General features: G+C 56.4%; 4 protein-coding genes across 4 annotated transcripts; 2 read left to right on the top strand and 2 right to left on the bottom strand.

Moving 5' to 3' along the window:
- Positions 1 to 50: 50 nt before the first annotated feature.
- Positions 51 to 2118, top strand: QBC33DRAFT_84288 (uncharacterized protein). Its single transcript, XM_060433134.1, has 3 exons — positions 51 to 913; positions 987 to 1211; positions 1291 to 2118. Exons 1-3 carry the CDS (start codon positions 462 to 464, stop codon positions 2048 to 2050), a joined length of 1437 nt encoding a protein of 478 aa, XP_060282924.1. The 5' UTR covers positions 51 to 461; the 3' UTR covers positions 2051 to 2118.
- Positions 2119 to 2752: 634 nt separating this feature from the next.
- On the bottom strand, positions 2753 to 6946 carry QBC33DRAFT_578549 (protein YIP4; the record flags this gene model as incomplete). The annotated part of the gene is made up of 8 exons (XM_060431070.1): positions 2753 to 3002; positions 3135 to 3755; positions 4940 to 5067; positions 5104 to 5178; positions 5209 to 5802; positions 5935 to 6410; positions 6473 to 6769; positions 6910 to 6946. The coding sequence occupies 8 exons, from the start codon at positions 6944 to 6946 to the stop codon at positions 2753 to 2755; spliced, it is 2478 nt and encodes an 825-aa protein (XP_060282923.1).
- Positions 6947 to 10086: 3140 nt separating this feature from the next.
- On the top strand, positions 10087 to 12226 carry QBC33DRAFT_452198 (WD40-repeat-containing domain protein; the record flags this gene model as incomplete). Its single annotated transcript, XM_060424640.1, has 10 exons — positions 10087 to 10152; positions 10305 to 10344; positions 10419 to 10495; positions 10558 to 10638; positions 10705 to 10830; positions 10895 to 10915; positions 10970 to 11131; positions 11181 to 11240; positions 11302 to 11402; positions 11461 to 12226. 10 exons carry the CDS (start codon positions 10087 to 10089, stop codon positions 12224 to 12226), a joined length of 1500 nt encoding a protein of 499 aa, XP_060282922.1.
- Positions 12227 to 12260: 34 nt separating this feature from the next.
- Positions 12261 to 13888, bottom strand: QBC33DRAFT_84239 (uncharacterized protein). Its single transcript, XM_060433133.1, has 2 exons — positions 13819 to 13888; positions 12261 to 13723 (listed from the first exon to the last, which is right to left on the bottom strand). Exon 2 carries the CDS (start codon positions 13589 to 13591, stop codon positions 12296 to 12298), a length of 1296 nt encoding a protein of 431 aa, XP_060282921.1. The 5' UTR covers positions 13592 to 13723; positions 13819 to 13888; the 3' UTR covers positions 12261 to 12295.
- Between the last annotated feature and the right edge of the window lie 53 nt (positions 13889 to 13941).

Genomic DNA, 13941 nt, shown 5'->3' with positions numbered 1-13941 from the left:
CCATGGTCTGGATCGTTCCCCGAGATTCAGGGTTGCATTCCCTTTGCAGGGATAGTTAGTGATGGGCTGCCTCAGGGCTGAAACGCGCTTCGAGGCGCCCGCTGGCCATCAGCAGCGACACGTATTTTCACCTAATGCTATCGAGCCAGGGGCCTCATCTGTTAGGCCGCTACCTGCCGGAGCAGTCGATCCAGCAATGCTCTGCAAGGTGAGGCAATACAATCGCCCGCAAATCATTTCCCATGTGGTGGGGATGCGTTAACAGGGCGGCCGAGAATGTGGCTTGCTCCGGGATGTACTTGGTAGGTATCAGGTATCTCGTGTTTTCGATAATCTCCGTCCAGTAAGTAGTACTTTTCGTTTCTCTCCTTCGCATTCGTTTTGTTATTCTCTTTCCTGAGGCTGCCGAAGCTTGAACTGAACGCCGCAATACCAATATCCCTGCCTCAACTTCCCTAACCATGGCGGCTTCCCAGCCGTCGCCACCGAGTTCTCCCCCAGGCGATGGCGCTGCTGTCGTGACCGAGAGGGCGGTGTCGAAGAGCGGCTCACACACTGAGCTACCGGTGCACCAGGGCGATGTTGCTGGAGCTCGCGATGGAAACGGCAGGTCATCCAAGGCGCAGCTGTTCAGCGTCAAAGGAGCTGGCGAGAGTGGCCGGTCTGGCATCCACCCCCTTCGCTTCTTCCGCATCGCCTTCCGATCCTCCAGCAAGGTCTCCAGCATAGTCAATATCCTGTGGCCCATTGTCCCCGCCGCGATTGCCGTCCGATACGCCCTCCCCGACAACCACCTGACCATTTTCATCCTGGCGTACATCGCCATGGTGCCTTGCGCCAACCTCATAGGCTTTGCGGGACAGGAGCTCGCCAGGAAGGTCCCCCACGTCTTTGGGGTCTTGACCGAGACGACGTGAGTTCGCATGCCCATGGTCGGGTAGGGGACCGTCTTCCAGCACAGAGGCTAATCGAGGCCATCCGTATAGCATTGGTTCGGTAGTCGAGATCATCCTCTTTATGGTCTTGATCACCCGGCCCGAGGATCCTAGAGTCGACTATGTCCAAGTCATCAAAGCTGCGATCCTCGGATCCGTCCTTGCCACCATGTTACTCTGCCTCGGTCTTTGTTTTATCGCCGGGGGGCTGAGGAGGCATGAACAGACCTTTAACGAAGCTGTTAGCGAAGCTGGTAGCGGTCTGTTGCTGACGGCGTGAGCTTTCCCATTTCTCCTCGCTCGGCGAGAAAACCCGAATGAGTCGAGTCCGACTAACGTCGCGCGTTCCGAATAGTGGCTTTGGTTTGGCCATCCCAACGGTCTTCGAGCACTCCCTCAGTTCGTCGACGTTGCCCGCCGATGAGTTGGAGTCCAAGTCGATCGACATCTCTCGTATCACGGCCATCCTCCTCATCGTAGCCTACCTTGTATTTATCTTCTATCAGACCCGGACCCACCACGGCATCTACGACGCCATCTTCGAGGATGACGAGAAGAAGGACCACGACCGGGCTCGGGACCTCCGCAAGGAGAAGCTAACCTTCACCGAGTGCGTCGCCGCGCTGGCCGTCTCTGTCGCGCTGGTTACCATCATCGCCATCGCGCTGGTCGACCAGATCCACTACGTGGTGGAGGACCGGCACGTCTCGGACGCCTTCCTGGGCCTCATCCTCGTGCCGCTCGTCGAGAAGGCGGCCGAACACCTGACGGCCATCGACGAGGCCTACGACAACCAGATGAACTTTGCCCTCTCGCACGTCCTCGGCGCCACCCTGCAGACGGCCCTCTTCAACGGGCCCCTCGTCGTCGTCGTCGGCTGGGGGCTCGGCAAGCCCATGGGGCTCAACTTTGAGGTCTTCGACCTCGCCGTCCTGCTGCTCGCCATCCTCACCGTCGGGAACTTCCTCCGCGACCAGAAGAGCAACTACCTCGAGGGGTTTCTCTGCGTCATCGTCTACGTCGCCGTCGCCGTTGCCGCTGCCTACTACCCGAACCCGCCCGGGCCGCATGGTGAGGGAGGTGAAGGTGGAGGGGCCGTCGAGGGCGGTCATTGAGAACCAACCCCCCAACCAGACCCGCCCTTTTTTTTCGGTTTTTTCGTTCTCGAGACGATCTTTTTTTCAGGTGTTCCACAGCCGGCGTTGTCTTGAACAGGCTTGATTTGCATTATATGGGCAGGATCTCGGAGCTCAGCAGCGGACTTGTTTTGTGCTTCCCAACCATTTTGCGCATGAAATGGCGGCGTTTAGTCGCTTGCTAAGAAAATTGACATAGGCATTGGGACCGGTTAGACTATCCAATAGGTGAAATAAACCCACAATTCTATGTGAGTAACTTGGTCCTAGCCGAAAGTCTTTCGGAGAGGGAAGTCCACGGAGAAGATAGTGGCAGCCTTGACTGTGCTCTCCGGGCTTAACCTCCCTCAGCCCAGGCTCCGAGAAGAACCACCGGTTTTGGAGTGGAGGAAACGCCGTAGTGCCGAAAGAGGTGAAGTAGAGAATCATGGCAGAGAAACATGGTGATCTGCCAGAGCAGGAGTTGGAATTCTAAGCATTATGATGGGACTGCTCGTAAACTCCCAGAGATATCTAGAGATACACGCATACGCACTCATCTTAACCCCGATACCGCTGCGCCATCGATACACGAACGCACAAGTCCGGTGTGCCTTTCGCCTAGATCCTCAAAAAAGGAAAATAATGGGGAGGGGGAATACAAGGCCCGGTTGAGCGTACCGCACCACTCCAGCTCCAGCTCTAGCTAATGAAGCACAAACAACCAAGGCCAATGTAGAAGATAAAGAGCGGATAAATGGCCAGGCCGACCCTGTTCTTGACGACGCCGCTGCCCCCAAGGATGCTCACGCCGGCAGCAAGGGACCAGGCGACGAGCACGATATAGACAGGGACCCTGGCGATCGGGTGCAGGTGCATCGCCGAGAGTAGAGCGGCAATGACGATTGGGAAGAGGGTGTATCCAATGATGCAGACGCTTTGGGCGAAGGATCTGGGGAATTTCGTGTCAGCAACAAGCCGGGAAACATCATCACTCCCCCCATGGATGGTTGGTGCCAAAGGCAACGGACGCCACGAGGGACGAGCTCCAGTGGAGGGAGGCGCAAAAGACAGGAGCACTCACATATTCCCTCCCAACAACTTGATCTGCAGCGTCACGGCCGCCTCCCCAATCCACACAATGGCAAACACGCCGCTGAAGACGATGTCCTTCTGGTCCGGCATGGCCTGCCAGCTCAGCAGCAGACTCAGCAACAAGCAGAAGATCAGCGGGCCCCACAGGTCCCAGTCCCTCAGGCCAGGCGACATGCCGCCCCCCGCGAGCAGCGCCTCGGGATCCATGACGCGGCCGGCCAATCCGGCGAGCTCCTCCCTCGCGCCCGCGAACCCGGCCCCGCGCAGGCTGGCGTAGGCGCCCCGGAGGCCGCCCTCGGGCGACGACGACAACCCGCCGAACAGGTGCCGCGGGTACAGCACCTCGCGCATCTTGCCCCACACCGCCAGCAGGTCGCGCCGCAGCGTCTCCCACACCGACTCGTCGATCGTGTTGGTCGGCGCCCGGCGGTCCTCGCCGGGGATCCGGGACGCCCACCCGCCGCCGCCGAGCGAGGATGATGAGGGTGTTGCGTTGTTATGGTTGCCGCCGCGGGATGAGGAAGACGAGGCCCCGATGTTGCCCGTCAGAGGGGTCCGGTCTGTTTGTTGGAGGGGGTCGTCGAAGTCGTTGATGTCGGCTGGGGATGGTCTGTTAGCAGATTGTCCGCGATGGCAAAAGAGGGGAGGCGGTAGGGGAGGAACGGGGCTCACCATCATCGGGTTCTATCAGGTCGTCATCCTCTACTGCTGGGTTCTGGTAGTCTCTCCGGCTTGACGATGCCATATTTGCGGGTTCGGTACTGGAAGGCCAGCCCTCGATTGCTCGTGTGAGGTATGGTAGTTGAGAGCTTGGTTACAACACGGTGCGAACCCGCGATGGAGCGAGCTGGTGTTGCGTGATGAGAGATCGACAAAGCTTGTGGTTCGAGATGGGAGGCTCAAAAATCCACGGTTTCCTCAAAAGAGGACAGGAGTCGTGACCGCCTGGTCCAAGCTCCTGACAAAACGGGAAGTTTGAGCCAATCACGCCAAAGATGACGACAGCCTCAAACCAGGTCATCAAGGTGCCTGCCTGAGCCTTGTCCATTCCCGGCATGGTCTTAACGGGTTAGTAACGTATTTTCCGCAGGAAGGTAGATGTATTTACACTACACTACATCCTTATATTATAATTTAGGTAGATAAATACCGACATCATACTTAAATACGGATCGTGGGTATCTCGCCAAGTCTTTCTGCTGGCCCGATCATTTCGTGGGAAATGAGCATACACCCACTCTTCCCTTTCTGTCATTCCAATCCAACCCTCTCTGCCCAGGCCAGGCAGCCAGACCAAACCCAAACCTGGCTGGTATCTCTTGTAATAATCCTTTCCGTTTATGCATAGCTTTGCCACCCATTCTAAGAGTATGTATGAAAGGCGATGGTCCTTCAGACCTCGCAGTCCTTCGCCAAGAAAACGAAGCGCCATGCACGCAAGTGAAAAAAAAAAATGTCTCTACTTGGACGATGAAAAATAGGAAACCAAGCTTCCCCAAGAGCTGGGAAAGCCCGAGATTGCTGCTCCCATCCTTACAACTGCATACATAGCCCTGGGTTGGGGCCGCTGATGCAGGTTTGACGAGCTGGGAGCACAGGAATGAGGTAGTGGGTGAAAGCAGCACTTTCACTCACTGCCACTTATACTGGAAGCCGTGATTCGAGTAGTCCAGGCGCGGTGCTCGGGTCCACGGGATCGCACGGCCCGGGTTACCGTGTGCTTGTGACGACGACGCCTCAGCCCACGGTTCCCGGGGAAAACCATGCAAGGCTGAATCCAGATCAGGCGCAGACCGGGGTAGTTGCTGCTGCTGTTGAGGTTGTTGGTGCTCGTGGTAGTGATGGTGATGGTGATGATGATGGTGGAGATGTTGGTCGTGCTGGTGGGTTGAGCTCTGCATGAACTGATTTTGGGGTCGGTGCTGGTGTTGGTTGTGCGCTTGCTCACAGGCACCTACGAGAGTGGATGCCGATGATTGTGGCCACGACGGAGGGTTGCCATGGGTGTGGCGTTCCAGGGGAGGTGGTGCCGTCTGATTGTAATTCTGTGGCGCTGTATCTACCGTAGAAAACGGGTGATCAGGGCGGCAATGCGGGCGGGTACATGTCCCGGCCCTCCCGTCATCGGGATGCGACCATCTCGGATGTGCCGGGTTCTCCGCATAGCCTGCACTTCCGGCAGTCGGATCCCCTCGAGGCAGACCTTCGGCTGGTTGAGATCCGCCTCTCGGCAGGCCTCTGCCGTAGGTCGCCATATTTCCGTTGATGCCGACCAGTGCCCATGCGAAAACTGCCACATCCCTAATCGATCTCATCAATTGGTCCAAGGGAGGGCCCCCCGAGGCCTTCACACTCTCTCGCAAGGGCATGTACTGTGGCAGGAGTGGTGGGCGAAAAGTGTAGAGGAGATCGGGCGGGAAATAGGGGCGGATCGGTTCTTGCCCCCACGGTGCAGCGAAGAGGCCCTTCTCGAAGCTGAAAGCTGGAACAAGGGGGGGATGTGGGGGTGGAATGGGTGGCCGGGCCTTGCGCAACACTACCACAAGCCCGTCTGAGGTGCACGACACAACTGCTTCCAGCTCGAAAGACCCCGGCGGCTGGCGATGTCTGGTTCTCCGGCTATCTCGTGGCGGCAGACCGGATGCCGCTTGGGGTGTCTGATATGGCGGCGCTCCCGACTGATACGGCATGGCAGGAACCTTGCTAGATCGCGGTAGCGAACCAAGGTCTGATCCCGGCGCAGTCCTGCTGACTTCCGCCATAAAATCAACCTCGCTCTTGATCTCTACCCGCGCCTCATCCTCGTCCACGTCCATTTGGTCGTCTAATTCCACGTCGTCGACTCCGAAACCGGCGACGTTGCGGGCAACAGGCTGCTCATCTTCTTCCTCGTCCCTCTCCTGTTCATCGTTTTCATCCATGCGCGGATCACGGAACCAAAAGCGGAGATATGCGATAGACTCGTTGGCTTTAGCACTTTCCAGGCATTGGATGGCATCTTGGAGGCAATTCTCTTGGATGCACTCGTAGAAGGACTTGTCCTTGATTTCTTCCGGTCGCAGTCCAAGGATGGTCGACACTGCATTGGTGGCAAACATTATGCTTAAATTCCTGGTAAACCGATTCAAAATCAGGGCCGCCCGGGGTTCACGCTCCATTGGCGGCATCTTGAACTTGGGCGATAGATGCTCCAACATGTGGTAGCGGGGATCCCGGGGAGAGCACGAGAATATGCGTCGGATCTGGGGAGCTTCGAGGGCGCGCCCTGCAAGCCGTTGTCAGCGAATTTTGGCGCACAGGAAGAGGGGATGGGGTCGTTCCACGAACTCTCGCTCTTCTCCCCTCGCAGGTAGATGCTGGTGCAGGCCACCAACACATCATGGACGACTGTGAAGCAGCACTCGCAGCTCACCCACAGCCCATCTCTGGATAGAATGCGTGCGTAGTGGAGGACGGCGGCCTTGTCCAGGAGGACACCTCTGCTGTGGACCGACCTCGCGAAGGGCACCTCCTGGGGGTGGAAGTAGTCGAAGCATGACTGCCCTTGGACCTCGTCAGGTTGGTAACCCAATATGTCGAATATGGAATCAGAGGCAAAAAGGATATTGGCTTCCGGTGTGAGGTCTAGGTTACGAACGACAGGTCAGTCCATGTTTGTGCCAACCCCCCTGTCCCTCCCCGTTTGTTCAGCCAGCCAGCCTGTTTGCACCGCGCCATTCCTTTCGCAGTGTGGCTGGGAATGCGGGCAAAATCGGCGCACGTACTATGAATTGTCATAAATGTCTGGTCCCGGGGGTCCATGGGGAATATAGTTATCAGCTCCGGGGCTGAGCTGACTTGATCGGTGGCGGTTCCGTCTGGGGAGCGTCCCCATGCGCGATATAAGGTGGGATGTGATAGATAAAGTTCGAGCTCTGCTTAACAACAGAGTTCGTCAAGCAAGATCACCGCAGGCACAGCCTATGGGGGCACAGGTTGGAGTGGGAAGGTCGGAACCTGGCGAGTGTCAAACTCTAGGTTCCTCGACTCCGGCAGTCGAGAATTGATTGTATGACACGAATATCGGTTGTCCCCTACAGGAAACCAGTTTGGCCAGATGGCGGGCGAGACATGGAAAGGCAGGAAGAGGGCAGTTTGCAGGAGTTGTAGACGGGACGACGGTTGCAGGACACCTGCGTCGCAGTGTTCAGCGGGCGCTTCTTTTAACTTGGGTTGAATGGGAGTGAGGCGCGCCAGTGAAATAGAAATTAGAGAGTTTTACGGAGGGTGGTTAAATAAAGGTGCGACGTTGAGCTCCTGGGCCGCAGTGCTCGAAATGCGAAGGTTCTGTGCGAAGGAGGGTGGAACAAACGAGCGACGATGAGCTACCAGCTTCTGTGGTGGTTCGGTACTTGGTGCGGATCAAACAGAGGAACTGCGTTCGCTAGTGGTGACGGTGCGGATGAGGGTGCGGATGAGGGAAGGGCTGTGGACCGTGATGCTGGATATGGCGAACGCATCAGGGAAGATGCTTGGGAGTTGCAGCGGGAACAATGAAGACCTTCGTGACGGTATTGGAGGGGACGTTATTACATTAAAAAGAAGCCTAGGTTAGTTAGGTTATACAAAAGTAGCGGCATCTGGTGCTTGGAGGAGAAGGGAAGGCAAGAGCTAGAACTTCTTGGGCAAGATCTGCATAACCGGCTAAGAGCAATCATGTCGCTCTTGCGACGTACCCTGTTCCATCCCGAAAACCTTCGGACTGTCAGGGAACAGGGGACTTCCAGGCCGGTGTCCTCGACAGCCTCCCGCCTGGCCCACTACAACCCTTGGCATCCCGGATTTGAAGAGTCGACATTACGACAGGTTTTGCGACAGGGAAAGTGGGTGTACTGTCACTTTCTGAACTTCCCAATTCTCCTCGGGCTCCCCGGGCGAGCGTGCATTTCTGCCAACCACTAAGGTAACCTAGCTTACGTAGACGAGATGCAAAGCAGCGGGATTTACCTCCTTGGCCGCGGCCTGGTACATACCTACCTACCCGGTGGGTGATAGGGACACTCGTCCAGGCGACAGCACTCTAATGTGCCTGTCAAATCCTCCCGCCGCGCGCATTCAGGTTGAGCAGACAGCATCGCGCGTACCTGGGCTAGGAGTTAGCAGTAGGTACCCGCGGGTAACTAGTGTACGGGACGACATGGCCCCGGGCTTGGCGGTCAAGACTGCTTTGCTTTTGGTGTCAGTAGTCCAGGTTATTATTGGGAAGGCAAGCGGTGACCAGGGGCCAGATTCTTCAGGAACAGGAGCTGGCCGTCTTCCTTTTTTGCCAGCGGCTTCATGCCAAACCCGGAAACACACGGATGCGCGGGGGTCAGCGCAAGGAAGCATTCAATCTCTCCCGTCTTTCATTCGACGAGGTTGTGGGCCTGGAGGTACAGTACAGTGCAGAACAAAAGTACCTACCTGCGGGGAATGAGAAACGGTCAAAGCTCCGAGCTCCCATCCCAAACTTCTTAAAAGTGGACCTCAGCCACTCGATTATCAGCTTCCCAGCAACTCAGTGAGAATCGAAGCTATACTATTGGTCAAGCCGAGGCTCGATTCTCAACCCACAATGGCGATCCTGGCATGTTCCGAAAGACATTGAATGAAGCAAGCGGCAGGTGGATTCGCATCAGGAAGCAATACTCCGTAGATCTAAAGCTGCGGACTAAGTTTCGTCCCCTAAAGACGGCTTTGTGTGCCTATACTAGTGGTAAAGTTGTGGTTCAATTTCTCGGCAGCTGATGCAGAGCACATCAGACATAATCACCCTCTTGGTGCCTGGTTTAATGCCCAAGCTTCCCTAATAAAGACCTTGACAACCTCAGCAGTTTCCGCTAATTCGCAACCTTTGCACTAGTCAAGCTGTATTAGCCAATCGCAACCCCAGGAAGTCGGCTTCAAAAATCTTCCCTGCGTTGGGAGGAAGGCTGTCAAGACGGATCATCTTCGGTTGAGCTGCCTTGCCACGTGTAGGGGCTGTCATTGCCGGTGGCAGTGATCAGTGATGCACCACCTGCTGCGTAGGTATGTACAGTATGTAGTGTAATATAACAGCCCTTGTTGATAAGAGGGACGTTCAGTGTGGATGTGCCATTAGGTCCAGTGTATTCGCCAGGGGCTGTCTTGAACATGGGCGACCTGGTCAAATGCATCGTGGATCCTTGGATCCAGCTGCTACTGTACCTCCTAGTGTAAATGGGATGCGCACAGACTCTGGCAGCCTAAGATTTTTTGGGGTTTTAAGGCCTTTGGCTCTTTTCTGCACCGACGACGCGTGAAGAGAGGGAGTCACTGCAGTAGTTGCCATCGGTGAGTCCTAGACCGCATTCGCCAATTTCGTCGTTCACAACAGATACACATATCTAGGTACCTCGGTAGCTTTTCCGCAAACCCTAGTAATCTGGCAGTCAGCTGTCGGTAAGTTCCAGTCAGGGATTCATAGTACCACATCCGTCAGACTTGTATTCATTGTGACGGTGATAAACACTTGCGGAAGTGTAATTACGGGTCCACTAGGCGAAGTTTCCCTTTCTCAGGTCGGAGACCCATGCGAGATTGGAGGAGTCGCCAACCGGTCAGAGAAGGCCGGCTGGAAGGCTGGCCAGGCATGCTGCAGAGCCTTTGGAAATTTGTTATTGTATACGAAAGAAGGAGGGCGATCTTCAGTTCACGGTGAGACGGGACGGAACCTGACTAGGACCGTTAGCTGGGCACGGCCACGGGCCCACTCCGAACCTACCTGGCTACCCTATTTACAATGGACCCGTCACCTCTCGATTATTGGCGGCTGCGTTCTCGGTGAGATAAACCGTGAGAGGGTGAGTGACGAGTGCCCGTACCGCCATAAAAAACCCGGCCTGCATATCTACTGAGATCTCCAAAACCCCGCCAGCCGAGCTAGGACCGAAGGTTGGAAAATGCCCACCGTTGCTGAGAACGGCGAGTGGGATCTGCCCAGGTTACGCGCCTCGTTTGGCTTTGAAGTATGTGGGCGCCCTTCCCTCAGCCCTTCAGCTCGCCTATCTTCCCCATTATCCTTTACGTCCCACTTTGGCAATCCAAGTCGTTTTGCCATCGCTGTTTCACAAAAACCTCTTCTCCAATATGGCGTACTCATCTCCGCGGTCCATAGCAGGATGACTTCAAGTACCTCTCTTCGGATGATGGCGCCCAAGGTAAATAACTCCCATTCAAGGGTTCACGCACTCCCCATGTCCTTCTCTGATCCCCGCTAACCCTCCTGATTTAGAATTCTTCGATGTGAAGTTCTACCCATACAACCCTCCGGGAGCGAGCCCCGTGTTCGCGGCGGTTAGCAAGAAACACGTAAGCTCCCCCCTTTCTTCCCGAGACTCCGTGTCACCGAGAGCTAACAGTCTTGGTGCAAGGCCGTTGTGTGCCGACTATCCCAGCCAAAGGACAATACCAACAACCCGTGCGAGGTAATCCAGATTATCAGAGATGATGACGTGAGTACGACCTTGAGAGCTTGGAGCAAGTCTCGTTGGAGTGACCACTGTCTGACCTAGAGTAAGCCCGATGCGTCTAATTGCGCTTGTTGCTGGACCAAGGACCCTGAAACCGAACGAGCCCTTCTCTGCGTGGCTGGTAATGATGCGAAGGTTAAGGTGTACAGCGTGAAGGATGGAAAGTTGGTGAGGGTATGTCCCTTATCCTGACCCTGAATTGAGCTCCACTGGGCCCCCCATTAACCATCGAACACAGACTCTCGTTGGCCACGGTGACGTAGGTATCATCTCGCGAAGCGTTGACCGAAGTCCGCTAATTCTCATGGTTCAGGGAATCAACGACCTGGCGACTTCGCCAGACGACCCTCTGATTATCGCCTCCGCCTCGGATGATACTACTGTGAGGATATGGAGTTTGGCATCTGTTCACGAAAGGCAGCCATGCCTATGCCTTCTTGGCGGAGAGGGCCATTCCTGGGACCTGCTAAGCGTGGTAAGGCTCCATTGCACTTAGATCTGCTCGACTCACTGACTTGATTGAGGCTTTTCATGATACAGGGCGGTACGTCCTGTCTGCAGGGCATGACCAGGTGATCAACCTAGTAAGTCTTGTGGCTTAATCAATTCCTCCTCGGGCATACCCCGGCTGCTGACTGCCTCCAGTGGACGCTCCCAGACCTGCCCAAGGAGCATACCGATGCTCCTATTGTCATATACTATCCCCACTTCTCTACTTCAGAGGTTCACAGTGGACTAGTCGATTGGTATGTACAAGTCAGCTCTTCCACCTCTAACACCAGAATCGTATCTGATCCCTTGTAGCGTCGCTTTTCTTGGGGACTGTATCCTCTCCCATGCCTGCCATGAAGAAACCATTGTCCTCTGGCGCATCGAGGGGTTCAGTTCCGAGGACCCTCCGCCATCGCCGTCACAGGCCCCGACTACCTATGATCCCAGCAAGCTGACCCGCTCAGCATTCGCCCCAATAATATCTCCATCATGTCCCGCCCAGTATACGCGTCTTCTCGAGTTCCAGGCCGCTGGATGTGGACCCCAGTTTTTCATGCGGTTCAAGGTGTATGAGGCGCCAAACCGTCACCCCGTCCTCGCTTTCTGCAATGCCAAGTCCAAGACCTCCTTCTGGGACCTGGCTCGGCTAACCACGTATCACGAGTTTATGACCGCCCTTAATAACCCGAAGAAAGATAAAGATAGCCATCTCGAACGACCGCCCTGGCTGAACTTCAAGCAGCCGAAAAAGCCGAACACTATGGCTAGGGTCCGGGACCCCAGCGACAAGGACTCGATGGTGTCGGTGGGTGCAAGCTCGGATCCAGACAGCGGGGCAGCGTTGGGTATCACTCACGACAGCATCAGCAATTGGGATGAGCTGTATGGGATATCCCACCCTCACGACCATCCGATCAAACCTCACAAGATCGTCGGCGTTAGTGGCGAGTCGAAATTCGTGGGTAGGCAGGTCGCTTGGAGTCCGGGGGGTGAATGGTGTGTGGTGGTCGGGAATCAGAACCGGGCTTTGATTTTTCAGCGATGGGCAAAGGAAAAAGGGGCGCAGTCGGGTGCGTGAGCCAGGCCTCGCGGCTCCCGTTTTCCATGTACAATAATAATACGGATGCCATGATTATTTCTTTCTCTTTCATGGTTGCCGCACAGGGAGTGACGAGTACATCGGCAGCAAGTCGGCTCCGTTTTCGTCTTCATCCTCCTCTTCTTCGCCCTTAACATCATCCAGCTGCACCAAGTGTCGGAACCAAGGCTCAATCTCGCCTCCACGCTCCAATAACTTTCGGAACATGGCTTTGGCGCGGCCCGCTTCTTCCTCGCTTCTCGCCTTACCCTCGCCTTCCTCCTCGGCCGTCCTCGGATGAGGTAGAAGTGCGAGGTCTCCCATGTAGAGAGCAGCCATTCCTCGTAGGCGGAGCATCTCGAGGCTTGTCGAATATGGAGGGTTCTCCATGACGGAATCCATCCTGTTCGCGATGTCCCTCATCCCGTCCAGCGCCTGGAGGCGAAGCTTGTTCTTCCCTTCCCTCAGCGCTCCATCCATCTGCTCGTCGCTGTCTAGGTATTTCACCTGCTCCCCACCCATTTCTGCGTCACCGAGGTCTTCTACACCGGCTTCCAACTGCTCCAGGGCGAGCTTGTGCTCGATGTAGACGTTGTACATCTCACAGCTCAGCATCACCGGCCAGAAATCGAGGGCGCTGATCGAGCCTGGATGGTGGCGGTTGTAAGGATGCAGCTGTATCAGATCCTCAAAGTACGCCCTGACCCTGACCATGTTAGCCGCGGATCCCCACCGCCTCGGCGCCGCACCACCACCCTCCTCCCCAGCTACACCTCCCAGACCCCCGTCGGCCTCGCCGTCGCGCATCAGGATCTCCGCGCCCATAGCCCAGTACCCGCCGTGCCGCAGGTCGACCGGTTTCCCGTGCACGGTCGACCGCGCCAGCCTCCCGAAGGCGACCCTCGCCCGCGCCAGGTCGCCCTCCGCCAGGCTGCGCCGCAGTATCGCCGCCACCACCCCGACCTCGCCCTCGTGGATCCGCCACTCGCGCTCTAGCCCCGCCGCACGCTTCTCCGCCCTGCTCCGCGCGGCCGCCGCCTCTTCCTCCGCTGGCTCCGTATCGCCCCCTCCTGCACCGCCGCTGCCGTCTGCTCCTCCGGCTCCGGCTCCGGATCCCGGTCCTGCTTCCGCCTCGGCGTCTTCATCTCCCGGGGGGGCGCCCCTCCTGGGGAGCGGCCGATGCGGGAAGCCCGGGACGAGCGCCGAGGGCAAGTCCTCCGCCTGCGCCAGGCCGGCGACGGCGAATTGCCTGAGGGTGCTGGGCGGGTGGCTGAGCGGGTTGATCGCGTCGCTCGGGAGGAGGCGCGGCGACGACGACGACGGCGAGAAGGCAGGGGCCGAGCGCTTCCGCTTTCGGTCGGCCATGTTCCCTTTCCTTGTGGCCGTTGATGTTGTTTTAGGTTTGTCTTTTTTTGATCCTTTTTTTTTAAGGAGGGGGGGTGGGCGCTCGTTGTGCTCGAGAGACGATGTTTTTATCGAGGCGAGGTTTGATGATGCCCGAGTTACCGTTTAGATCTCTAGAGCAAAAAAAAAAAAAAAAAAAAGGACCAATTGTACATATACGTAGTGTTAACAATATTAAGATCTCTTACATGTTTGGCTTCTCTCACCTTCTCTCTATATTTTCTTCCAGCTGCTGTACCAATGGTCTCTGGTTTCAACTGTCCTCAAAGAACTGAAATTGGCTACTGACCTGGTGGGGTGGTGATGGCCCG

Source organism: Phialemonium atrogriseum, assembly GCF_030411735.1.
Source record: "Phialemonium atrogriseum strain 8032-3 unplaced genomic scaffold QBC33scaffold_14, whole genome shotgun sequence".
Lineage (NCBI taxonomy): Eukaryota > Fungi > Ascomycota > Sordariomycetes > Cephalothecales > Cephalothecaceae > Phialemonium > Phialemonium atrogriseum.
The sequence above is the reverse complement of the archived record's forward strand: the minus strand, read 5'-3'. Positions and strand labels throughout refer to the sequence as shown.